The 24,189-nt window shown below is 34.7% G+C and overlaps 3 protein-coding genes across 4 annotated transcripts; 1 reads left to right on the forward strand and 2 right to left on the reverse strand.

Annotated features, from left to right (window-relative positions):
• Positions 1 to 6,595: 6,595 nt before the first annotated feature.
• On the reverse strand, positions 6,596 to 14,240 carry LOC142641506 (ATP-dependent DNA helicase 2 subunit KU80). 2 transcript variants are annotated; one of them, XM_075815940.1, is made up of 12 exons: positions 14,139 to 14,240; positions 13,558 to 13,650; positions 13,418 to 13,469; positions 12,908 to 13,039; positions 11,744 to 12,147; positions 9,124 to 9,410; positions 8,815 to 9,010; positions 8,482 to 8,688; positions 8,151 to 8,318; positions 7,730 to 8,053; positions 7,001 to 7,145; positions 6,596 to 6,869 (listed from the first exon to the last, which is right to left on the reverse strand). In XM_075815940.1, the coding sequence occupies exons 1-11, from the start codon at positions 14,151 to 14,153 to the stop codon at positions 7,026 to 7,028; spliced, it is 1,998 nt and encodes a 665-aa protein (XP_075672055.1). In that variant the 5' UTR covers positions 14,154 to 14,240; the 3' UTR covers positions 6,596 to 6,869; positions 7,001 to 7,025. The 2 variants fall into 2 exon arrangements, with proteins under 2 accessions (XP_075672055.1, XP_075672056.1); XM_075815941.1 differs by having other exon boundaries at positions 7,001 to 7,131; positions 14,139 to 14,169.
• Positions 14,241 to 15,017: 777 nt separating this feature from the next.
• LOC142639199 (uncharacterized) lies at positions 15,018 to 17,093 on the forward strand. Its single transcript, XM_075813324.1, has 7 exons — positions 15,018 to 15,271; positions 15,391 to 15,447; positions 15,571 to 15,696; positions 16,176 to 16,242; positions 16,396 to 16,488; positions 16,595 to 16,708; positions 16,804 to 17,093. Exons 1-7 carry the CDS (start codon positions 15,120 to 15,122, stop codon positions 16,855 to 16,857), a joined length of 663 nt encoding a protein of 220 aa, XP_075669439.1. The 5' UTR covers positions 15,018 to 15,119; the 3' UTR covers positions 16,858 to 17,093.
• Positions 17,094 to 17,252: 159 nt separating this feature from the next.
• On the reverse strand, positions 17,253 to 21,384 carry LOC142639198 (proteasome subunit beta type-1). Its single transcript, XM_075813323.1, has 7 exons — positions 21,195 to 21,384; positions 20,971 to 21,078; positions 19,718 to 19,799; positions 18,172 to 18,301; positions 17,922 to 18,064; positions 17,745 to 17,831; positions 17,253 to 17,659 (listed from the first exon to the last, which is right to left on the reverse strand). The coding sequence occupies exons 1-7, from the start codon at positions 21,239 to 21,241 to the stop codon at positions 17,585 to 17,587; spliced, it is 672 nt and encodes a 223-aa protein (XP_075669438.1). The 5' UTR covers positions 21,242 to 21,384; the 3' UTR covers positions 17,253 to 17,584.
• Between the last annotated feature and the right edge of the window lie 2,805 nt (positions 21,385 to 24,189).

Below are 24,189 nucleotides of genomic sequence, written 5' to 3' on the forward strand. Positions count from 1 at the left end.
AAAGGGGGATCAAGCCATCAACAAAAGACATTTTAGCAATAGCTAATCAAAGGAAAAAGAGCCTTTGAAAGACTTCTTTAAACCTCAGAAAAATAGAAAAAGGGGGAAACACTATAAGGGATCCTAAGATAAGTATTAGAGGGTACACTTGGTGTCATGCCCCGTACCCCAAAGGGTCCAAAGCATGAGAAAAACATCTTATATGTACTTGTAGATTTTTCCTTTTTGACAATACAATCCAAATAAATCATATCAAGTACCAACATCAAGAATTATTATAATAATTTCATTAAATATACTCCCAAAGTAAGTCAGAGTTCTATGCAATAATTACAAGGATCATTGGCCACAAAAGAATAGAGATCTGAATAAATAATTACATATCATCAGCTTGTCCCATTAGTGGGAATAAAGTCACAACCACTATAATGTACAAAAAAATGAGTCAAGCCTATTCTAAGATGTACATCATTTAATACCTCCATCACAAAAGTTCAGTCTCTATCAGTAGTTAGTCTAACTACTGTTAGCCACCAAAAAGCTGCCTCAAAAGATTGTTGTCTATTCTGAAAAGTTTATAAAATAATGGGATGAGACAGAACCAATGAAGTAGCATAATTAATTTTCTTAAAGTAGATACCTTGAAACTATATACTAGAATCTGTGAGCACCGACAATAAAATTTCCAAAGCTGTAATATTTAACACAAGGTAAATTATCACAAATATACTGCACTACCACATAGACCAGTTAGGGAATCCACCCATTCATAACTAGTAATAATATTGTCATCGTTGGTATGCGGACTCTTGGCCCCATGGATGACAGCTTCACCCATACCCTCAAGGTTTTTCTCTCCCCCCATAGGATCTCTCTTGTATGCGGTCTCTTGGCCCCATGGGCAACAACCTCACTCAAACACAATCAAGGAACCTCTTCCCCAATGGGCAACAGGGAAGAACGTGTTATCCAAAGTAAAAAGGCACTGACCTAGATTTGATTCAGTTGTCACAAAGACTACGGAAATCAAATTGGGTGATCACCGAGAAATCACATATGACATGGTGTTAAAACCACATAAAACTTACAAGTTCAATTACTTTCAAATACATAGTTTGTATCTAGACAATTTCAAAAAAACCTTAAATAGTCTAACTTCTACGAAGTTTGTAAGGTCTTCAACTTCATTCTTGTCAAAAGATTTCTATCAATTTCCCACATAACAAGAAAAGATAAGCATCTTTAAATTTTCTATTATACCATAAATCCATGATTTCCTTATCAAAAATCAAATAAAAGATGCTCATTTTTCCATATCAACAATTCATGCATTTTCCCAAAGGCAATACCAAATATGATGCATTTTCATATATATATATATATATATATATATATATATATATATATGTATATATTAAGGTTACGACACAATAGTTCTAGGAAAATATAGTTTCCATAGGTAGTTTCCAAAAGCGTGTCTAACCCAAAAAGTACATTTATGCAACATGGTTACTTTTCAAAAATCCCATTAAAAAGCTACTTACTTCGAAACCGCAAAAATCTAATTCTCCAAGCTCAAAGGATATTAGCTAGAATCTAAATAATATCAAGTAAACCTATCACAATAAGCATAGAGCTTGAAATTGTATCTAGCTATAATTTAGGAATTGTCAAATAAGTACTTAATTAGGCAAACCTAGTAATTAACCTCATCAATAATAATATATTCCACTTCCAAAGTTTCTCAACAAATTGATTCACAAGGCATAAACTCCAATTTATAAAGTTAACTCACTCAATATTATCACCAACATTATGATTAGCTTCCATAAGATTAACACTATATCATTAAGAGACCCATGAAAGCAAAATCAAAATATCCTCCAAGACAAGAAATTTAGAACTTCAACTAATTCCAAATAAACCCAATGGTAATGGAAAAATTAGATTTACCAACCATCATATGTTATAACTCAAAACCCCTAAAATTTTCACCATACATAAACCTTAAGTAGTCATCATTAGCACAAATTATATACCCACTCATCAAATAATTCCACCAATACAAAACCTATACATAAAAACACATAAATATCACTTCCAGTACTCATAAATCACATGGGTATCATTATTCAAGTTTAGATAAAAATAACCTCAAGCAAAAGTGTAAAACCGACCAAAAAGATTATAAATTTTTACCTCAAAAAAAGGATGTGAAGGTGCTTATGGGTTCTTAAGAATTTTCCGGTGATCTTGCCGGAAAAATGATGGTGGAAATGGTGGTGGTGGTGGTATGGAAGTACCGGTGGAGAGGATGAGAGTGATAGAGATGAGTGTATGAGAAAATGAAAATAAAAAAAAAAAAAAAAAAGAAAGGAAAAGAGTGAGCCGGCCAAAGAGATAAAGAGATGGGTGAAAATGAGTGGTGGGGAAGGGTTTTAGGTGGGCCACGTGGGAACTTGAAAAAATCTGATCTCTACCCTTTTTTTTGTATGACTAACTGGGACGTTGTACTTGGATTCAAAGGAATTTAAACCTCATAAGTCTTGGAAGCTGACAAAGAGCTATCTAAGTCTGTAACTTTTGAACTTATTTGAACCTCGTGACATATCCCAGTGAAGAGAAGGGTCCAATGTACTAAAACTCAATACAATGACATATCACTTTATTTTCAGAGGATCCCTGATGTCTTTACTTTTTTTTTCTTTATTTCTTTACAGTTCTTCAACCATTTATTTTACAATATATATATATATATATATATATATATATATATATAAATATATATATATATATATATATATATATATATATATTTGTATGTATGAATATGTATATGTTGTAGGATCCATGTTTTGTGCACAACTTGATTTGTAATGAACCCAATATAGTTGCAGTGAATTAAGCCTAGTCCACCAAACAACAAGTATAAAACTCTATGGGAGCCCAAAATCCTTGATTTCACTTGGGCTTGGGTACTGTCCAAAATAAGAACCCGCAGATAGTTAAGTCCAAATGGTTCCCAAAAGTACAAACAACACTCAAAACACTAAGATGAAGATGGGTGTGAAGGAACTAATCTCCTCTCAAAGATTTGGCAATGGTGAAAGGGAAGAGTGAATGGAAACTAAGGTGTTTGGCTCTCATAAGGGAATGCCCAACTCTCACACTCTCGAGGTGGGTGTATTTGAGCTCCCAATGGTAGAATATGTGGGAATAAGATGTATATATTGCGGGAATGGGAAAGGTATTGCAGGTGATTCAAATAACTGAATAATGGTAACATGAATATTTGGACATTATCATATAGTCCATGAAATGCATAGTATATGATTTATGTGATTTAGTCATAGAAGATATAGATCACAAGTTCTTTGTAAACTCAAAATTTTAGTTTGTAGTCGTTGATGAAATTGGGCATTTTACTTGCGAAGAATATAACATATCAACTAAGACGATTTGTCTTGATCATGGAAGTGGAAATTTATAGTTGATATGTTTTAAGAGTTAAGACATATTGAACTGGACCGCTGTAAGATTTATTATTCTCCTAATGACTGTCAAATGAATAATAAATCTCATGACTTCTATTTGCATGAACTTTTAGTCCTACAATACTAAATTTCCCAAGAACAAAGTAAGGGAAAAAGCGTTGTTAATATTTTGGATATTCAACCCACATATAAGGTCTTCTCCTTTACAACACCTAGGTGATGTGGGATTCTGTGAATTGCAAACTCTTACATTATCGCACCTCACACCCACATCTGTCTACATGGCCTACGTCTCTTGGCCTTTTGATACCAATTGTAATGCCCCAATCCTCATGTCAACAATATTGTCAGTTTTAGGGCCCATGCCCCTCATGGCTTTATTTTTTTTCCAAGAACAAAGATGGATATTCAACCGATACATAAGGTCTTCCCCTCTTCCACGCCCAGGTGATGTGAGATTCCATAAATTGCAAGCCCTCACCTCATCGCACCCACACCCATTCACGTGGCCTACTTTTCTTGGCCTCTGTCACTCTAGTTAGACAGTATGTCTTGCAAACCATCTCACAAGTTGCACTCTAAATAGATTTTTGAACTCTCAGGTGCAGGCCACATGCTCCACTCTCAAGTTGCATTGGTCCAGCACGTTGTTTCTTTTCCCATGCTCATGATAATTTGATGGTTTGCAAAAGAAACAAAGGCTAGATATTGGTGCAACCAAATCCAAAAAAATTACAACATTTCAACGTTCTTGTAGTGTTGCAAATTTAACTAGATTGGTTAATGTGTTCTAGAGTATGCAAAAAATTGTTACAATAAAGAAGGGGTCTATCTCATAAGACAATGCTTTGATAGCACATGTCATGTAACAAAAAGCATATCATAACATTTCTATTCTACCTTTGCATATGAAATGAACAAAGGTGGAAGAGCATATCATAGAATGTGTTGTATGTGTGGTTAATATAATTCATGGCTTGCTTGGAATACCATAAATAAATAAAAAAATTGTAGCTTCTTTGTGCCTCGGTCAGTACCTTTTTAAATTATTGGGCCATATGGTCCATATACATGATAGTGACAAAAAAATTCAATAGAGATAGCATGTTGTGGAGAGTTGCCATAAACACAATCCCCACAAGGGCTAAAGTTGCTATTCAAGTCCATTTTTCAGAATTAAACTGCCCCCTGTGCAAAGGGTAGGAAGAAACAACCCTACACTAAATCAAATTTTGTATTATAGACAAGATGATTTGGTTTGGCAGCAAGTGGGTCCCTAAAATTGAGAATCTATCTGTTTTTTTTTTTTTTTTGATAGGATGATAATATATATGTTGGTAACTTGATATGATGATAATCAAATTCGTTCTTTTCTCGATTCTAACTCTGAATCATTTGGAAGGCAAGACAACAATTTTCTAGAAGAAAGTGGCAATAGCTAATAGTACACCAGTTATATATTTAACTTCCATACCTTTTAAGTTCCTCCACCCCCCAAGGGCGGCTGTGTGCTAGGATAATGGTCTCTCCAAAATGCTTTTGCTGGGCAACTATTTGATTGCTCTGCAATCTCTTCTCTTATGGAGGTGCCTGGCCTCCAACTTGTAATTTCTTACTTGTGCAACAATACTTTTTATTCAGAAAAAAATAAGAGATAGCAATAGCATGCTATGAATGGTATATAATAAAAGTGTCATGAGTGGTGGGTTTAAGTGAAAATTGTGTTGCGCCAATTATAATTTGCCACTTTTATAAGTCGTGAGATTTCTGTCTTGAACATTATGTGATATTCAATTATGACCAAAGCTGTTCATCATCCTAGTTTGTTTCAATCTAAAATGTTTTCTTAAATATTTAGGTGTTTGACTTGGTTGAAAATGCTAGTCAAACTAAAATTGTTTTCAATTTGACTCCCCCCCCCCCCCCCCACCCCCTTCTTCACATGTTTTTCTAGGCTTCCACTGTTACTCTTGCTCTTCCCTTAATCATTGTTACCATCGCATTTTATTTTTCCTACCAATACCAATTAGGTATATTCTCTCTCTCTCTCTCGATGCTGATTTACTCTCTCAAGATTTTTTTTTAAGATAAAAAGAAAAGTATATATATATATATATATACACGTTTATTTTTCAGTTTTTGTCAATTTCATCCAAGCTTTCTTAAATCAAGGAAAAACAAAAACACTTTCTCAACAAAAAAAAAAAAGGAAAAACAAAAACAAAATCTTTTGGGTAATCTCTTTGTGCTAATCTGGTTGTGGTGTGATTCTTTCCGTTGGTTTATCAAACCATTGAAGTTTCTTCATAATTCTTCCGCAAAGGTTGAGTGAATGATTGTAGATTACTCAAACTATTTGTAAGAATTCATTGTAATCATTAAATTTATGTTGTTATCAGAAATTGTAATATGAATTATGTAGTATATTTTTTTAATAAAAAAAAGTTACATGGATGTCGAATTCCATACAATAATATTTCCAGTAAGTGTCCCTCCCTCTCTCACACTCTCATTTTCCAACAACTCAACTGTTTTTGTTTCCCTCAAACCCAAAAAGAGTAGCTATATCTCTCTTCTCCATTCAATTTTTAGTTCAAACCACATGAAGCTGCTCTATTATTCAACTGATTGATTTAGCTCTAACAATAACTATTGTTTTGTGATTGCTCTGCTAGGGTTGAAAACGCTTTTGTTATATGCTTTAATTTCCATGGCTTGGTGGGAAGGGGTTGATGAAACTCATCTTCTTATTGCTCCTGGTAATTACCTCCCTCCACCACCACTGGATTCTGTTTCGTTTACTTGTTCTATTAAACAAACAAAGCAGGCAGCACCAGATTACAAAAGAGGGAAAGAAACCATTGGGCAAAAACAAAAGTGATGGGACGAAATTGGAATCATTCCCTCAATGTTAAAAACCAAAGCTCAGAAAGGTTGTAACTTGAAAGCCACAAACAAATGAGCCTGCACAGTTCTAAGAAAGTTACCAAAGCAAGTTATGGACATGGCACTAGACAAGGAATGGTCAATGGTTGTTTTGGGGATGGGAGGAGACTCCCGTCATGTCATCAACAAGACAGATGAATCTTGTGGACCCAAAAAAGACAGAAAAAGGAAATAGTTGTAAACATTCATCTTCATTATATGTTTCCATAAAAAGCTTCCATGGTTGAAGCAGATTCCAAAATTGAAGGTTTGAGGGACATTTACAATTTAATCCCCATTTTCTTAACAAAACTTGGGTGTCTATACACAATTGTGATTATAGCATCAACATAGGAGAAAACTATAAGAACGGAGATCCACTTGAGTCCTCACTAAGTTTTTGGCTCTGATTTAACCAGAAAACTTCTAGCTTCATCATCTGTAACTTCACTGCTTAGGAAAAAATAAATACAGAATAAATTAGCGGCCACATGAAACGAGAATAATACAGAAGGACAAGAATAGAAATGGAAGTATGCAATCAAAAATTGAATACAACAGGGACAAAGGTAGTACGAAACCTGTCAATGGCTTCTGTCTTGGAGATCAGGGTGAGTTCTTTGGATGCAAGAAATTCACAGAAACAATTAAGGTTATTCTTTTGGCAGAATTTACAAAGATGGCGTAGAAAATCATTGAAATGTTTTGGTTCCTGCAAAGGAAAAACTTATGGAAATTCGTAAGTAGTTGGTATAAGTGTAACCATAGTTCATAGTCATCAAAACACATGCAAAATACGACCAAGAGATCACCAAGTTGCCCAGGCTATTAAGCATACACAATTAAGGTATACATACATCTATTGAGAGAATTCTCTCCTTAAATAACACATGGGAGGGATTATAGACAATTTTTTGTGAAAAGAAAAAAGTTATCAAACTGAAGAAGATCACTGCCCTTTTGTTAACCTCATGCTAACTTTCGCAAATATATTTTTAGTAGCCCACCTGCCAAAATTTGTTCACTAGGGTAGCAAGCACAAGACAACTCAAAATAATGGAGCTGTAACTGTAGCTTTAAATTTAATATGGCTGTGCAGGAACACTGAAAGATAGCCTTTTAACCATTATCAAAGTAAAACAAAATTGTTTGGCCAAAAATATGTAAAAAGTAAAAGTTATATATATATATATATATATGTATGTATGTATGTATGTATGTATGTATGTATGTATGTATGTATATAAAATCATCAAACCATAGTTGAAATCAATTGGGGTTCAGAAGAAATATAGTTGGAAGGGAGGTACCTGCTCAAGGATGCAACCCTTGCGAAGGGCAACTAGACATTCAAGCGCTTTAGGATAATTGTCCCCTTCAAAGGAGTCCTCCACCAAGTCAAATATTCTCTTCTTCATATCCTTGATTGCCTTACCAATCCATTCTGGACCATCTCTACGTGACATCATGTTTTCAAAATCTTGTACAGGCGTCAAATTCCCAATATTCTCAACCTTAACTACAGATGTATCTTTAATGGAATCAACAGATTGAGCAGCAATGTCGCCACAACCCTCTCCCTCTTTCGGTCCAGATGGTTTTTCTTGCAAAAATCGCCGAGTTGATTTCTTCAGCTGCAAGCCGCCAAGCCAAATAAAATTAGATTTAGCGACTATTAATTTCACAGCATAACATATTTTCTTTGTTTGAAAGTGCTTCAGCAAAAATGACCTTTGGATTCTCCTTAAGTTCAAAATTCCTGCGAAATGCGTCAATAACAGACTTGTTTTGAGAAAGTACTTCTGGATCAGGTTCGGTCATCTTCTTGAGAGTTTCATCAAGCGGAGGTACAGCTGCATCTGGGTGCTTTGATTTCAATTCAAGATAACGATAAAACCGCTGACAATATATAACACCTGTATTAGTTACAAGTAGAAAACCAGCAAAGCATATTGAATGGGGTAGACAACGAATTGTAAATACTCATTGGTCATAGGCCATGCTCATTTGCACTCTATGTCAAACTAATATATAAAGACAGAAGATTTGCATGAATGAGTACCTCCAGAACAGGATTTGGTGTAAAGTTAGGCTGCAGAGCTTCCTCTTTGCCAGATGGTGCCAGGTCAAGCATCTTGACCAAATTATCTGCAGCCTCTTGCTGTTGTTCATTAGGCTGCCATGACGACGGGAAATTGTTGAAGGAGGGAAATTGAAATTCTCGAACATCCTCAGCGAAGGGAAGCACGTTAAAGTAAAAGGAATCAGGCTGCCCAGCAATTACAACCAAGCATGCAAAATTAACCAAGAAAGAAAACCATCAATAAATGAGAAGCAGAGATGTACAAATTAACAAATATAACAAGATCCAGTATGAATGCGTATTAAAACCTACAGTATTATCTTTGTCAGAAACGTTGGGTGTCAGAACCCCCACAACAACACTCCCCTGCCCATTTCTCCAAACACAACGCACAATTGCCACCTTATTTTTCTCTTTCATCGCTCTTGCTAGGGCAGAAACTGCAAGAATTGCCCTTGTATTGCCCGGATCAGCAATGAAAACATTGACATCTTTCATGTAAAAATGTCTTGATATTCACGGCGGTCAAGACAAAAGAAAAGGCAAATCAAAAGTTATTACTCCAATTAATATTAATCAAAAGGATTATACGTATGCAAGTCAAAGCAGTTAAAGTTGTACCGCAATATGTTTTTTGCATCAGTAAATCCTAGAAGTTTTACACTCTTTTCTGGTTTGAACTTGACAGCATCCCATTCAGAAGGTGCTATAGGAACTACTTGAGGTCCATAACGATATCCTTTAATCCTTCCTTCTGGAGGTACAACTTTACTAGTATCTTCAACACTTCGGTACTCATAATCTACTTTGACCTCATGGGTGGCAAATTTATCAGTTGGAGGTGCTTTGTCAGAATATTTCTTCAAAGTGGGAAATTTTTCTTCTGACGTTTTCTTGTACACCCATACCTGTATATCAATTAACAACTGATAACTTTGGTATGCTTTTATACACACGTGCAAAGAGCATAGGACAGTTGAAAAAGGCCAGACATTAAGAACATGAAACAGCAAATTTTGGGCAAGAGACTATAAACACAAGGCATAGACTTACAATAATCACATTTGAATATTAATGCAACTGCTACAACTTGCCATCGAAACCTCAGAAATTCTATTAACCATGTTATGCATAACGGTAGAAAACTTGACAAGGCCCCGTAATACCACAATGCAGCATGCGAGAAAATCCAGTGAAGGGACATCTGATGCTGTCCTCTTTTTTTTTGGTTTGGGGGGAGGGGGGGGGGAGGGAGGGGGAAAGACAGGGTTCCTTACAATTTAAAAGCATCAAGCCTGTGATTGGAGACCAAAAGCAAGAGTCACAGCAAGGTGATTAACTCTGGAAACTTTTGGGTTGTTGCACCAGATGCTAGGTGCTTAGTAGAAAATCAAGATCCATCCAGCTTTAAATAAGTTCGACACTTGTGTTATAGATGGTCAGTAACAAGACTGCCACCAACCCATGTGATGGCTTAATATATTCTCGTTGGCCAAATATGGTAAGCAACTACCACTTTAACCTACGAGGGAAGGAGAATACTTCTCTACGTAGAACTACTGCCTAATATACAACATAACCTCAGCTGGTTCTTGCTATTCTACCCTTGTTCAATTTGCTAACACAGCACCTGGTATTGAGATGAAAGATAGCACATAGATCTAGCTTCTTTTTTCTTTTTATTTATTTATTTTTGTATAGGTAAAAATGAATGATAATTACATATATCTAGCTTTTATGCTCTGACACATGCTAAATCACCACAAGAGCTTCATTGTCTAATGTTTCAGATCTTCCAAAGATCTCTTTCAGACACAATCTCCAGATGTTTTCTTATCAACTCATTCTCATTATAAATCTGTTTTAATACCCAACCACACTTTTTTTTTTAATTCTGTCCACTGCACCTCCATTACCAAACAGAAACTCAAAACAATATGCTAATAGCTAAAATTAACTGCAATATATGGCCACAAATAGTGCACTTCACATTAACCCTCTATCAGTTCAAAGAGTAACATAATGCACTCCCAACTTCACTTTGTAACAAAATTACAGGCATCAAATCAAAATAATGCACTTAAGTGACAATATGCTTAATAATCTTTAAAAAAAAATTGCAGAAACTACCTGAAAAGGAGGACAGCTCCATTGGGCCTTAGTAAGTAGCAATCAAATTCACAGTAACATATTTTGATGATATCACTTAAAAAGATTAAATAAAACATATATAAACTCAAGGGAACCATATCGAAAACATAGCACAGGGCCACAATATGCTAAAAGTACCGAAAGTGTCTAATTTGTAAAAGAATATCTAAAGATAGTGACAGATTCTATCATGCAATTCCAGTATACATAAGGAACAGTTATGCTAATTATTACTATTTTTTAAAGAAGAACATGTATACACAACAATTTGAGATTACATAGCTAGATGGACGCAGTCATATAGGAGTAGCCTATAATTTCCAATAATGTAGAACCAAGTCATGATAGCAAATGCCAAATGCCTATAGATGGAGATGAAAAGGGGAATAAAGTAAATACAAAAAAAGGGGCTGTTCTTTTTCTTTTCTTTTTTTCCAGGCGCAGGGGGATTTCATTGTTAGCAAAAACAACAAAAATAATTACCATCCCAAATTTCATGCATGTAGACCAGACTACACCTACTGTTGGACAGATTATAGTACTTTTACACCCACAACAGCATTTTGCAGAATTCATTTCTCAGCAAGTCCAATGTTCAATTACATGAGCTTCCCATGCTTGATAGTTACTGGGTTGATAAGAGAACAACAGCTGTCCCATTCATGTGCAACTTGAAATTTGGAATTCAGTTTTCAGGGTACAATGTCAAACCATGTGCTTCCCATGCTCATGATGCTTAGATCAACAGCTTTCCAATCCCATCCATGTACAACTCGAAATTTAGGTCTACATCACTAATCTTATATAGAAAATAAATGTGAGATATGGGTTGGACAACAGTTAAGATCTAACCATTCTGATATCTGATAAGCATGACATCCAAGGAGGATTGATACTCCAATGGCAGATTTGATGACAAGTGGAGCTCACAGATAATTATTGAGAGGTGTGAAATATCAACTTATCAAGTTCAATATGATGTGCAAAAGTAATTTTAGATAGGAAATAGTAGCATTCAATGATTATCAAAAATGAAAATAGGAATATTATATGCTAGACAATTCCTTATATAACACACCAAATATCTCACCTTAATCTTCATTTTGGAGCTGAGTTCAAGATCACCCCTGAATATTGTAACTGGTGATATATTTCGAGTTCTTAGCGCACCAAACAATGATGTTGGACTCTCGACATACACCAACTTTGCACATGTTTTCTGTGAAAATATATTCAATAGAACATCATTTTCTTCCATTATTCTCTTATTTGCATCCCCAGCAAGCCTTCCCCTCACAACTATACTTTCCATTCCCATACCATGTTTAGCCATTTGTTCAGCTATGGTAATGACTTGATCTTCTTTTGTTCCCTCAAATGAGTCTTTAATAGGACACAGTGCATTTGTTATGAGGCAAATACGTTTCTTTTTTTTATCTGTTTCTCCAAACTTCTTTATCAGTATATCCATCCCAACAATAATAGCATCAAGAACTACCAACAAAGTCAAGGTGCCAAGAACATATTATTGAGCACATAATCCAGCAGATATGAATTGCCCTTTTACTTAACAATTAACTCATACACCTAGCAATATTTGCGCCCATGATCACACCCACCAACCTATAGTTATGGGGGCCGGAGATGCCACTTTGTCCAAAGGTTGATGGCATGAATTTTTTTGACTTAGATTAACTTCCTAAAACAATTTTGTATCACAATTACACAAAAGAAGCATCCCCCTCAGCTTCAGATGAAGTTCACCACAATCCATCAAAATGAATATGTACTATTATATATAAGCTTAGTCAAAAGAGATACACTATAATATATATATATATATATATATATATATATATATATAGTAATCATAAAACATACAACCTTTAACTGATTTTAAAGTTAAAGCACAGTTATTTATTAAAATGGCAGGCACAGTATTTGACAGAATTCATGAACTTTGTTCACGTATATTCATACATGGGTATATATAAACAAAAGAGGATATAATTACATGCAAGTATATGTCACACAAAAATCTCGCCAGAAATATGTGTGATTAAAGTTTTACTCTCCTAGAAGCAAAGGAATTGCAACTGGTAGAAGAAGGAAAGAGACAATTTTTTTAACTCAATGCAAGGAATGAAAATATTTATAGCAGACATGGTAAAATGAAAGCTTTGATGATAGTATCTTGACACGCTAGCAAAGCATAAACTTTCAAAACATAAACTCTAGAAAAATTAAAGGATACAATCACCATCACGAGTTCCCCGAGGGAGCTGTTGTAAAGCTTCAACAAGATCTCCATCAACAACTTTGGTATCTCGCAACACCACTACATGTTGATATCCACCGACTTCTTCCGTTAACTCATTTTTTGTGTCTGAGAATCCCAATGGTACTATCACTAAGTAACGTTTCTTAACAAGTTATATTCCCCACCCAAAAAAAAAAAAAAAGTTCCTAAACATCTGAAAACTACTAAAATTCAGAAAACCCCAATAAATCGGCAATAAAAACCAACTGAAACTCAAGGAAGTTGTCAATTCTTCCTCATCTAAATTTACTCTCTGTTACGACTTACGAGCCTAGACACATGTAGAACATAATATAGGAAATTCCACAGCTACTTTTCCTTACTTCAAATAATTAACAAATTGAAATAGAAGTTTCCCCGTGTTTCAAGCAACGAATCATGAAGTGAATTAATTTCAATTTACATCAACTGCCCCAAAAGATCCATTAGAAATCCAAAACATACCTTCAGTTCCAAACAAAATAACACCCACTTCGTCATATTTACTGTATATAAGCTGCACAAATAAAAGGAAGAGTATTAGAGCAAAGCACCCACAGTACATCAGAAAGGTAAAAAAATTGCAGAGTCATAAAAAGCAATACCTTTTTCCCTACTAGCAAGGAGCAGACCTTTTCAACTTCGGGAAGAACACTGTGCATCAACGGTCCCACATCGAGCAACAATAGCAATGTCTCCTATAATCCAAAACACATGTACACACACACACACACACAAATGTATAAAATTTGAGAAGCATCAAAATTTGAACGAATTTTCATATATTGGTGAGTAAAACTTAAAACCCTAAACCCTAAAGAGAGTGTTAATGGAAATGATAAACAACTAAATAAGTGAAATTAGATTATTAAATATAGAAAAATAAAGTAATCAAAGCAACAAATGAGAGCGAAAGGTCGCAATGAACAAAGTTCCAGTGGAATGAAGAAAGTAAAACCACCTTGGACACGCATAAAATTTATATATAAAAAAAAAAATTAATAGCTTCAGACACAAAATTTAAGGGAAAAAAGAGAAAATGATGTATAATTATTTGAAGCAGAAAGTGGTAAACGTAAAAATTTGAAATTTGTAACAAATGGAAGAAGAATTAAAAGCAGAAATTTTTAATGAGAAGTGAAAAAAATGAAGAAATTGCAGAGCTAAATAGGGACTGATAATTTACCTTGTTTCGAGCCATTGACGAGAGAGAGAGAGAGAGAGAGTGAAAGCTTGGTGAAGAAGCTGGGTTTGGAAATGAGATTAGTGAAGCAAAGGGAGTTTTTAAAGTTTACTTTCTATTTTGTGAAATTTACCCTTTTTATTTTTTATTTTGACTAAATCGCAAAATACACCTTCAAGTTTGAAATTATTTAGGAACAGTTTAGTATAAATGTTTAAACACATGATTTTAATTTTTAAACAATATTATATATATTTTCATACATTTTTTTACTCACATATATTTTTATAAAATATAAAAAATTTACTAAACGGCCCATTAAATTTAAAAATTACCCATAAAGTTTAAGGTGTTTATATTTTATATTTGATGTATCAGAATTTAAATTTTATCTACTAAAGTTTAAAAAGTAGATTTTACATTATAAAATTTTGAATGTAAAATTTAAATATTTCTAAATTTTAGAAATTAAAATATAAATTTTGAAATTTTAAGATGTAAAATTTAAACATCTCAAAATTTATGAGATGAAATTCAAATTCTGAAATTTTAGGTTGAAAATTTTAAAATACTTCCAAATTTTAGGACTGAAATTTGCAATTTAACCTTTTATTTTTGTTAAAATATTTTATTTTAAAATTATCTGAGAATTGCAATTTGGCTCTTTCCTCTTTCCCGCCCTAGGTCAAGGAGTTTATAAAATCACAAATTGGTCCCAAAAGCTCAAATTTTTGACAAGCGAACCCAAAATAGGAAGACCGCAGAGCCCATTTTTAAATGAAACAATGGGCCTTTTTAACGGTAGGCCCAATACAAAAGTCTAATACTTTTTTTTTTTTTTATGAACAATACAAAAGTCTATACTAGTAGTAGTAGTCTAGTAGATAATAATAAATTCCATTGCAGAGAAGAGAAACGCACTTCAAAAAAGGAGAGAGCGAGAGCGAAAGAGAGAAAAGTTTCAGAGTTTTGAGGTTTTAACAAATGGCTTCAATGGCATCAACACCAAGTACCCATTATTTCTTTAAGAATCACAAGAAATCTTGCAAGGTTTCTATCCCTTCGCGTACTATCATTGTCTCTCAATCTCATGAAGAACAGCCCCATAAACCCAGTACTGACCAAGTTGGCCGAAGGTACACACTCTCTTCTCTCTGTCTCTATGTCTATTTTTACTCTCACCCACACGAACACAAACATAGACAAAGAAATAAAATTTCTTGTATGAAGCAATTTTGCATTTTACATTTTGAAGGGAAATCGTACTAAGGAGCAGCGAATTAGCAGTTGTTGGAGCCGTCTTCAACTTCGGGTACATTTCTAGTCTTAGAATTTAAGAACTAGACCTGTCATTTGGGTTTAATTAGATTAAGCTCAGGCTCAGCTATTAGTTTATTATTACAAATTTACAATTTGTGTATTTTGGGATATGCAGTGGGAAAAAGCCTGAGTACTTGGGAGTTCAGAAAAACCCACCTGCACTAGCACTATGTCCGGCTACTAAAAACTGTATCTCAACGTCTGAGAATGTCGGTGATCTCGCCCATTATGCCCCACCCTGGTAATCAAATATAATCTCATTTTTCCTTATTTGATGTAGATTTTTTATTTAAAATATTTTGCTTGTATATTCATTCTAGTGTACGTTTAGGATGAGCTTTATATCTTTGGCTTATTTTGTTTATTGTATAAAATTACATACTTTTACCTTCCTTTTTTAAAAAATGAAATTGCAAAATTTGGGGAGTGATAACAATCCCAATTAAATAAAACAGTGAAGAGTTTGGACCCGGAAACTCAAATTGCATGAATCACAACAATGGTCTAAAAGTTGATTGGAAGTTGGAACCGACCATGTGGTACTCGTGCAGTACTGTTCTGCTATAAAAAGTGTATGGTTGGACTTGGTCCATTACCATCACCAAATTCTACTGAAACTTTTTATTCTTTGTCAAACACGTGAAAAATACGCGTCTATTTCCTCTAGTACTACGCGTTGATCATGAGCGGTCAATGGAAGTGTGTTTACTTTTTTATTAGGAACTACAACCGCGGAAAGAAAAAGCCTGTGAGCAGAGAAGAGGCAATGGAGGAGCTTATCCAAGTGGTAACAACTTGACTTTTTTGAAGAGTTATTCCAATGCACTCAACACTTTTATTGAATTCCAAGTAGTCGACCCTCATAATAGCAAAGGTGTTGAAATTTGAATGTTTAACATTTCTAAACTTTGAACTAAACTGATAACACATGATCTTGCAGATAAAATCAACAAAACCCGACAAGTTTACACCGCGGATAGCGGAGAAGAAAGATGATTATGTGCGAGTCGAATATGAGAGCCCCATACTGGGGGTACGTGTAGCTCATATCCAGGATCTAATATGTAATTCATGAATTTGTTTTTCAAAAAAGCAACATAAAGTTTGCTGATTTTCTTTTGTTTCTCCTGTTCATACAGTTGGTGGATGATGTTGAATTTTGGTTTCCACCGGGCAGGAACTCAATAGTGGAGTATCGAGCTGCATCACGGCTAGGAAACTATGATTTTGATTACAATAAAAAGAGAATCAAGGTGACAATCTAGACAGTCTCACATTGTTTGTGCTTTTACATTCACAGTCATGCAATGAGCAACCGCTCAGTACTGATCTCTAGTTTTTATAACAGGCATTGCGACTAGAGTTAGAGAAGAAAGGATGGGCTTCTGAAGACAGTTTTTGACGGATTTTTACTCATAACAGAAGAACAAATCATAACAACATTGTACCTTCACTTCTAAAAAAAAGCCTATAATCATGTAGTGATGATCTTTAATAGACTAGATCAAAAGAATTTTTATGATTCTTTGTTGTATTTGTACAACCAGCAAAACTCTTTCAGCCAAGGCTGCAGAGCTTCAAAAGTAAGAGACTTGATCTCTTCTGAAATAAGGAACAGAAGAAATTAAATTTTATGAAGCTCCAAGACAGATAAGTTAGTTATCATAAGAACCATGTGCATGACATGCAACTATAACAACAGGCACCCAACACTTGAAGAATGAATGTCAGTAACACATGTTTTTGTGCGATGATAATAGGGGTGAATGCCAATCAGGTTCTCTTCGAGACATCATGTAAGCAGATAAATGAAATTAATATTCCCTCAAAACAGAAAAGTAAAGGAGATTCATCATTCATAAATCATTACCACATCTTTTTTCCCATGTGTAAACTTGGGATAAAGTAACCTGAACATAAATATTAACATAGTCTAGTACAGGAGACTTGTGTCCAAAAGAGGCATCACAGCTGCAACCATTCCGCTAGGAAGTGCAATTAATCAAGTTGTAATCATTGAAAAGCTAAAACTTAATTGATCAGTCACGAGAACTCTCTACTCAAAGGCCAGTTCATACAGTTTCAGCATTCTTCTTTGGAAAGACCAGCAGGACAGTTCAGTACAGAAATCAGTCTTTCCTGAGTTCCATGTATTCACGATGAATACCTCCAGCATTTAGAACAACAATTTCAAGCTTGTCTCCCTGTAGTAACATCCATGACTTGTTAGAAAATAAACATAGGAGAACTTCGTACAGAAGAGTGGGTCGAGGGGGAACAGTAACTCACAGTGTATATATCCCTCTCAGTTGCAGATGCAAAAACAGTTTTAACCAAATCAACTGCTTCTGATTCAGAAAGTGGAGTAACAGCATCCTGAAGGTCACAGATTAAAGAATTAGACATATAGATAACATATCAATGTTGAAGAACATTTGTAACCCATAACTGAATTCATCAACACACCTGAGCTGGCAATAACAGAGGGCTGGGAGACTTCAGCTGGTTATCCAGAAAGGGCATGATGAGCGTGGAACCAGAACCCTGGGAAGAATATCCAACTCTCTCATAGGAACCAACAGCATCATAGGTGAAGACACAACCCTTGCCTGTAATTTGAAATAAAACCAAAAAAGGAGGAGAACAAAAGGTATGTTAGGCTTGTTAGCACAAAGAGAGTACATGAAAATTACATTCAAATCTTGTAGTAATTTACCTTCACTGTCAAGGCCACCTAAAACATTGAAGGCATAATAAGGAAAAAAACGTTTATAGTAGAGGGTGTTGGAGAGTAGCTGAGCCATTGCAGGGCAGCTCATCTGCTTGTTGTGTTGGTGCTGATAGGTCTGTATTCAAGAAAGAACAACAATATGATTACAGGTTAGGCATCAGTTCAAGTACATATTCCCAATTTCATATCCAACAAATGTCAACAGAAACCAGAATCACACATGCCAACCATATAAGACCTTACATGTCTGATAATCATTTCAACAAAATCTACAGGAAGGTGTAGTAGCCCAGTAGGTAACTTACATATGACAGTAAAAAGCAGATAGCCTAGATAACGATAATGAAATCATCATCATCATCATCATTATTTTGTCTGATAAGTAATGATAATAGCGTTATTTTGTTTTTTTTTTTTTTTTTTGATAAGTAAAGAAAAATTTATTCAAAGTCATAAAAATGAGTCACCCAAGTATACAAGAAGTATATAGCAGGGGACCAAAACCATCAAATACACAAGTTACAAGCATCCATCAAATCATAAACCGAAAAAAATAGAATGAATTCTTATGATAGACATCCACAATCCAATAGCATTTTAAAGAAGAAAAGTTTAAGTTGGCTATTGTCCTTTCAGAATCTTCAAAACATCAGTTGTTTCTCTCTTGCCAAATGCACCACATCAAACAATAACGTAATTAAACTTAAGTAACTCAAACGACAAGGATAGGTATATATACAAGCTCATCTGTAAATAATAATAAAAACAACCTCAACAACTGATCATGTTTATTAGTGCCCACACCTCTTTGCCAAATTATTACACATAAGAGTAACAGCCTAAAAAGAGAAAGTTTTCAGCAATAAGACTAGGGATGCTTATCAAAGGTTTTTACTTTCTAATTCAATTGTAGATAATCACTAATCAGAGCCTCCATCCAATATTAGATGAGTGACCACCACAACCGAAACTCCGCTTTTCCTCATTATAAAGAGCACTCAAAAATATTCCAAAAGCAACATCAAAAGTTTAAACTTATTCATAGAGTTTGCACAAACAATGTCTTTCTGCTTTCCTGTTCGAAAAAAGCAGTCTCAAGAGGACTTCGTCATGATCTACTATGAAAAGCTCCTCATTTTGTATAACTAAATGTTTACAACAAACTAAATTATTTTTTGGTGCTCCGTGCTTCTCATGTGAGAAGCAATTCTCTTCTATCTAACATGTGGAGAAACTTTACGCCCGCTTTCTGCATGGCATTCAATTAATTCTCATCTAGAAAAGGCACCCAAAAAAAAACCATCCTACAAAATCCAAAACAAGCAGGAAGCCAAAAATAACTACCACAAATTAAATGAAATTTAAGAGATAATTACAAAATGTCCATTCTTTGAAATTGACTTACGTAGACTAATCTCTATGGCAAATGTAGATCATCAAAGTAATAAGAAATCAGATTAAACCAACTCGATATAAGCAGGAAATATATTCCAGTAAAGCCAGTATACAACTAGATATTTAGAAATCTCACCAAGTGCTTGGCTGCCAACTGCTTCTGTAAAGCATTCACATCAGCTTGAAAACCAGAAGAGGCCATTACAGCTTTGTCTGCTCTGGAAGTTCAATGGAAGGGAAAATGTAAGACATAACCTCATTACACAGTAACTCTGACAAATGATCTAAAACTCTCCATAAGCACTAGAACCTTGCTACCAGGAGCAAAGACTCCACACAATAAACACTCTGACAGCGATTTGACTCATTAAGCAACAAACAGAAGAAAAACATGTCCTGGAAATTCTATATCTCAACAAAGAATCATTCAACAATGCAAACATCCTAGTGAAAGAAATCAAACCAACGTATTAACTGCCATTGTTCCAAAGGAGCATTGAGTAGCTACAAGTAGAAATGAACAGATAGGCACAACTATGGAGATAAATTTTTTTTAGTTTTTAGTTTCTTCCATCAACTTAAGGGCTCATCAATTACCTTCTATGCTGAACTGGTACAAGACATCAATTATTTAAAAGTAGTACCAACCAAATTTCTTCCAATACTAAACAAATGAACTCCTAGATAGTACTAATCCACACCAAAATCTGCGATTGAGCAATATGATACTGAAATAATTGTTTCTTTAAAGCAAACACATGTTCGAGTCATAATTATGTCTAGGAGTCTAGCTAAACAAGAAGGCCAAACAATTTAAGGTAAACCCGGTTGCTGATTTGCTCTTTATGCCAAAAAGGCAACCCATATGAACGGTTTCCAAGTAGCTTTCAAGTGATAGCCTTCCTTTATTCTTTTTCTTCTCGCCCAACCTAACTTCATTAAAATTTCTTAACTTCCACCACCTTTAAAAACCAAAACAATCTCAAACTTCCAACTATTTCTCCAAAAATTTTACCAACTTAATAAACATAGACAATGAAAAATAAAGACACAAAATTTTGGCCAAAATTCTCAATTTTGAATACATTTTTTCCACCTTAAACAGCAATTCACTTAAGTTGTCCACCCCAAATCCAAAACTTACACTTCCAATGTGATACAAAAAGTAACATTCTGAGCCAAAACAAGCACCAAACAAGTTTCAATTTTTTCTTTCTTTCTTTTAAGCAAAAGCCCTAAAGTTTGATTTGATGCTCAAAACCCAGAATACTATAATAGCCGGAAACAAAAACCACCAATCCTAAAACTCTCTAATCAAACGAAAAAACCCAACAACACACTCCAAAGAAGTAAATTGAGAGCAAAAAAGAAAAAGGGGGAGGGGCTTACAATTTGCAGATTTTGGAGTACTCGCGGGTGAGAATATTGTAGCCGGAGGACATGCGAGTATCGGCGGCGATAACACAGTAATCGGCTCCAGCGATCGCAACGCAGGATCTGCATACACCAATCCAAACACATTTACGATATACAAACAAAGATTTTAACACTTCAATTAAAAAAGAAAAATCAACAACAGATGAGAGAGAGAGAGAGAGAGGAAGTGTTTGTACCCGCCATTGTTGTCGTATGGAGACCAGTTAGCTTGTTGTTTGGTCATGGTTGATTGCTGATTTGAAGAAGCAGAGAAGAGTGAGAGAGATGAGGAACTCAACTTAGGGCGAAGAACTAAAGGCTAATTGCTCGAATCGAGCTTTTTTTTAATCTTCAGATCGTCAGGTGTCTTTGCCTTCAAGAAAACATATAGAGTGACGCTTCAACGACGTCGTGTAATGTAAGTGGGTCGATGAAAGAAAATAAGGGGCCCAATAACATTATTTCTTTTATTGTGGGCTAGTAAGAGCATTACTGGGCCTAGCCTCATTGAAGTTGGTGCATCTTTTTTTCTTTTTCTTTTTTTAATTTTTAAATTCAATGGTTACAAAAATAGGATAGGGGAAGTGAAAGGCTGGCAATAATCTTAGGACAACGACTAAACACACAGTTTTTCATGTAGCGAGTGATGAGGAATGGAGTTATTGGCTTATATGAACTCGCTATTTTTATTTTGTTATATGTACAAGTTGTAACAAAAATTGTGTGTGAAATGGTGGTATTTAGCATTTTTGGGAGGGCCCATGGCAAGGGCTCAAATGACACACCAAAAAAAATTAAAAAAATAAAATAACAAGCAAAGTGTGTGTTTAACAAAAATTATTTTTACCAACTTATTTTACTATTCAGCTTATTTTTGCTATTATTCATGACTCCACTGCACTTTTGGTACTATTTATGAGTCTTACGGTACTATTTCAGCTAACTTTTATCTTTATCTACAGTACTTTTAATAAAAAGTTTTTAGTTTCAGCAAAATAAGTGAATCTCAAACAGACCTAAAGAGAAGAAGCATATTTCAGCTCTTTCTATCTCCCTTAGTTCTAAGTATATCTTGAATAAACGAGACGATTATCTCAGTCGTATAGAGTAGCAACCATAGATCAACGGGTTTATTTAGGATCTGCTTATTTTGCTGAAACTGAAAACTTTTTGCTAAAAATGTTGTAGATAAAGGTAAAAAATAGCTAAAATAGTACGGTGAGATCTATGTATAGTATCAAAAAGTGCAACAAGACCCATGAATAATAGCAAAAATAAGCTAAATAGTAAAATAAGTTGGATCCTCTCATTATATGCAAATAATTCATGTAGTATCCACCTAGGTATTTGGATTTATGAGTCCTATTATCACTCATGCTCTCTAGATTTATTTATAGTCAACTCCTTGGTCATAGGAACGACTACTATCTTGTTAGAGGCAATAAGCCAGACTCATATCTCATCCCTCTCCACGATTTAAAATTGTTGATTTTTTATTTTTCTTTTCTTCTTAGAAAAGAAAAACATAATTTTGAGTTGTAGAAATAATGTTCAAAATGATGAGTTGGGTGTGTGGTAATTTATATGGAGCTATAGTAATTGATTTGGATGGAATGTCCATTTTGTGACACATCAATTTATAAACTTAATGTATCATCAATCATAGTACCCTTATCATTAGACATGGCAAAACAAACCGAAATTTGCTTACCTAACTCGTATTTGTCCATTTTGGCCCGGCTCAAACCTGATTTTTTGGCCCAAATTAAATATGGGCCAACTAGTGGCCTACTTGTTTTTTTGTGGGCCAACCCGACCTGCGGTCCACTCGTTTTTTAACTTTATTTTCCCTAAAAAATATTTAAAAACTACATGGCAAGGTGTGCTAGATTGCTCCTAGGTACATAACATTATCATAAAAGGTACAAAGAACTTGAGTGTTATACTCCTTATTTATTAAAAAAATAAAGAGTTAAATGAAAGGGAAAAAAAATACAAAAGGAAAGCTAAAGCCTAAAGCGTTTACTATCCAGTGTCTACAAAGGCTACAAACTACTAAGTAAGCAGCACTAACTACTAAGCTCTACTTCTAGTTGCAACATTCATTAACTAAAACTACAACTATTAAGTAACTAAGTTCTACTTCAAGACTACTAAAACTTGTGCATTAAAAGTTGGTTATATGGATTTGAAAGTATTTTAATTTATTAATAGAGTCATAGAAATTATACATTTTTAACTCTTTATTGATAAGTTTTGATTTGCTTTTATTAGAGCATTCACAGTAAGGTTGCTAAAATAACTAAGGGGGTGTTTGGTAGAGGAGTTTGAGTAATGTTGTTTAGATGTTTTTGATATACGTGTGAGTAAAAAAGTGTGTTAAAATGTGTTTAATGTTGTTTAAAATGTGAAAATGTGAGTTAGAACTCACTCACCAAACATGCCCTAAATAGTCATTTTAGCAAGAGAAAACATTAGGTCAGGAGCTAGCGTAAAAGGTGTGTTTTACGCTAGCCAATCCTGACCTGCCACGTCACCAACTTCTTTTTTTTTTTTTTTCCAACAGAAAAGATTAACTTAAGCCTCTTCTCTTCTCTCCGGGGATCTCTCCATCACTGAATCAAACCCACGACCTCCATGGCCGAAGCTTCAAAGCTCAACACAAGCCACCAACACCACTGCCATGGCCAAAACTCTATGGTTCAACCAATAGCTGCCGCCGCGAGCCACCATTCCCGTTACCATTTTCTGCGAATGCAAATGCAATACACAGATGAAAAAAAAAAAAAAAAAAAAAAAAAGCATAGCCACCAACATCCCAACGCAAAAGCATAGCCACATCCAAGCCAAAAATCCAACCTTTTGAACACCCAAAACTTGAAACAAAAATCTTTTCTTTCTTACACCCCTAAACCTAAATCAAAATCCCTTCTTTTTCCAAATCATTAAACCCTAAAAAGAAACCAAATCCCCAAACCCATAAACAAGCAGGCAATAAAAAGAGAAAATTTTGGCTATAAATCAAAGAATAACAGCAGAAAAATATAAAGATAAAGAGAAATAGAGATAGAGAGAGAAGTCAAGGGAAAATGGGGCCACCCCAGTGGTGGCTAGATTGGGTTTGTCATCGCCGCCGCCGCCGCCGCCAGTATGGGTTTGTGTGGTTGAGATCTCTAGGTTTGTTGGGTTGTG

This window comes from Castanea sativa, chromosome 6 (genome assembly GCF_040712315.1).
Source record: "Castanea sativa cultivar Marrone di Chiusa Pesio chromosome 6, ASM4071231v1".
Lineage (NCBI taxonomy): Eukaryota > Viridiplantae > Streptophyta > Magnoliopsida > Fagales > Fagaceae > Castanea > Castanea sativa.

What these genes read in the sequence shown, in the direction of transcription:
- LOC142641506 (XM_075815941.1), bottom strand. An exon ending in AACTTAAGGAGAATCCAAAG is followed by an intron (nt 8,054 to 8,150) that starts GTCATTTTTGCT and finishes GGCGGCTTGCAG; the next exon opens with CTGAAGAAATCAACTCGGCG. An exon ending in AGGGTTGCATCCTTGAGCAG is followed by an intron (nt 7,132 to 7,729) that starts GTACCTCCCTTC and finishes TTTCCTTTGCAG; the next exon opens with GAACCAAAACATTTCAATGA.
- LOC142639199 (XM_075813324.1), top strand. Translation starts at nt 15,120, where the DNA reads ATGGCTTCAATGGCATCAACACCAAGTACCCATTATTTCTTTAAGAAT. An exon ending in TGGAGGAGCTTATCCAAGTG is followed by an intron (nt 16,243 to 16,395) that starts GTAACAACTTGA and finishes ATGATCTTGCAG; the next exon opens with ATAAAATCAACAAAACCCGA. An exon ending in ACAATAAAAAGAGAATCAAG is followed by an intron (nt 16,709 to 16,803) that starts GTGACAATCTAG and finishes TTTTTATAACAG; the next exon opens with GCATTGCGACTAGAGTTAGA.
- LOC142639198 (XM_075813323.1), bottom strand. Translation starts at nt 21,241, where the DNA reads ATGACCAAACAACAAGCTAACTGGTCTCCATACGACAACAATGGCGG. An exon ending in CTCTGTTATTGCCAGCTCAG is followed by an intron (nt 17,832 to 17,921) that starts GTGTGTTGATGA and finishes TGTGACCTTCAG; the next exon opens with GATGCTGTTACTCCACTTTC. An exon ending in CTGAGAGGGATATATACACT is followed by an intron (nt 17,660 to 17,744) that starts GTGAGTTACTGT and finishes ATGTTACTACAG; the next exon opens with GGAGACAAGCTTGAAATTGT.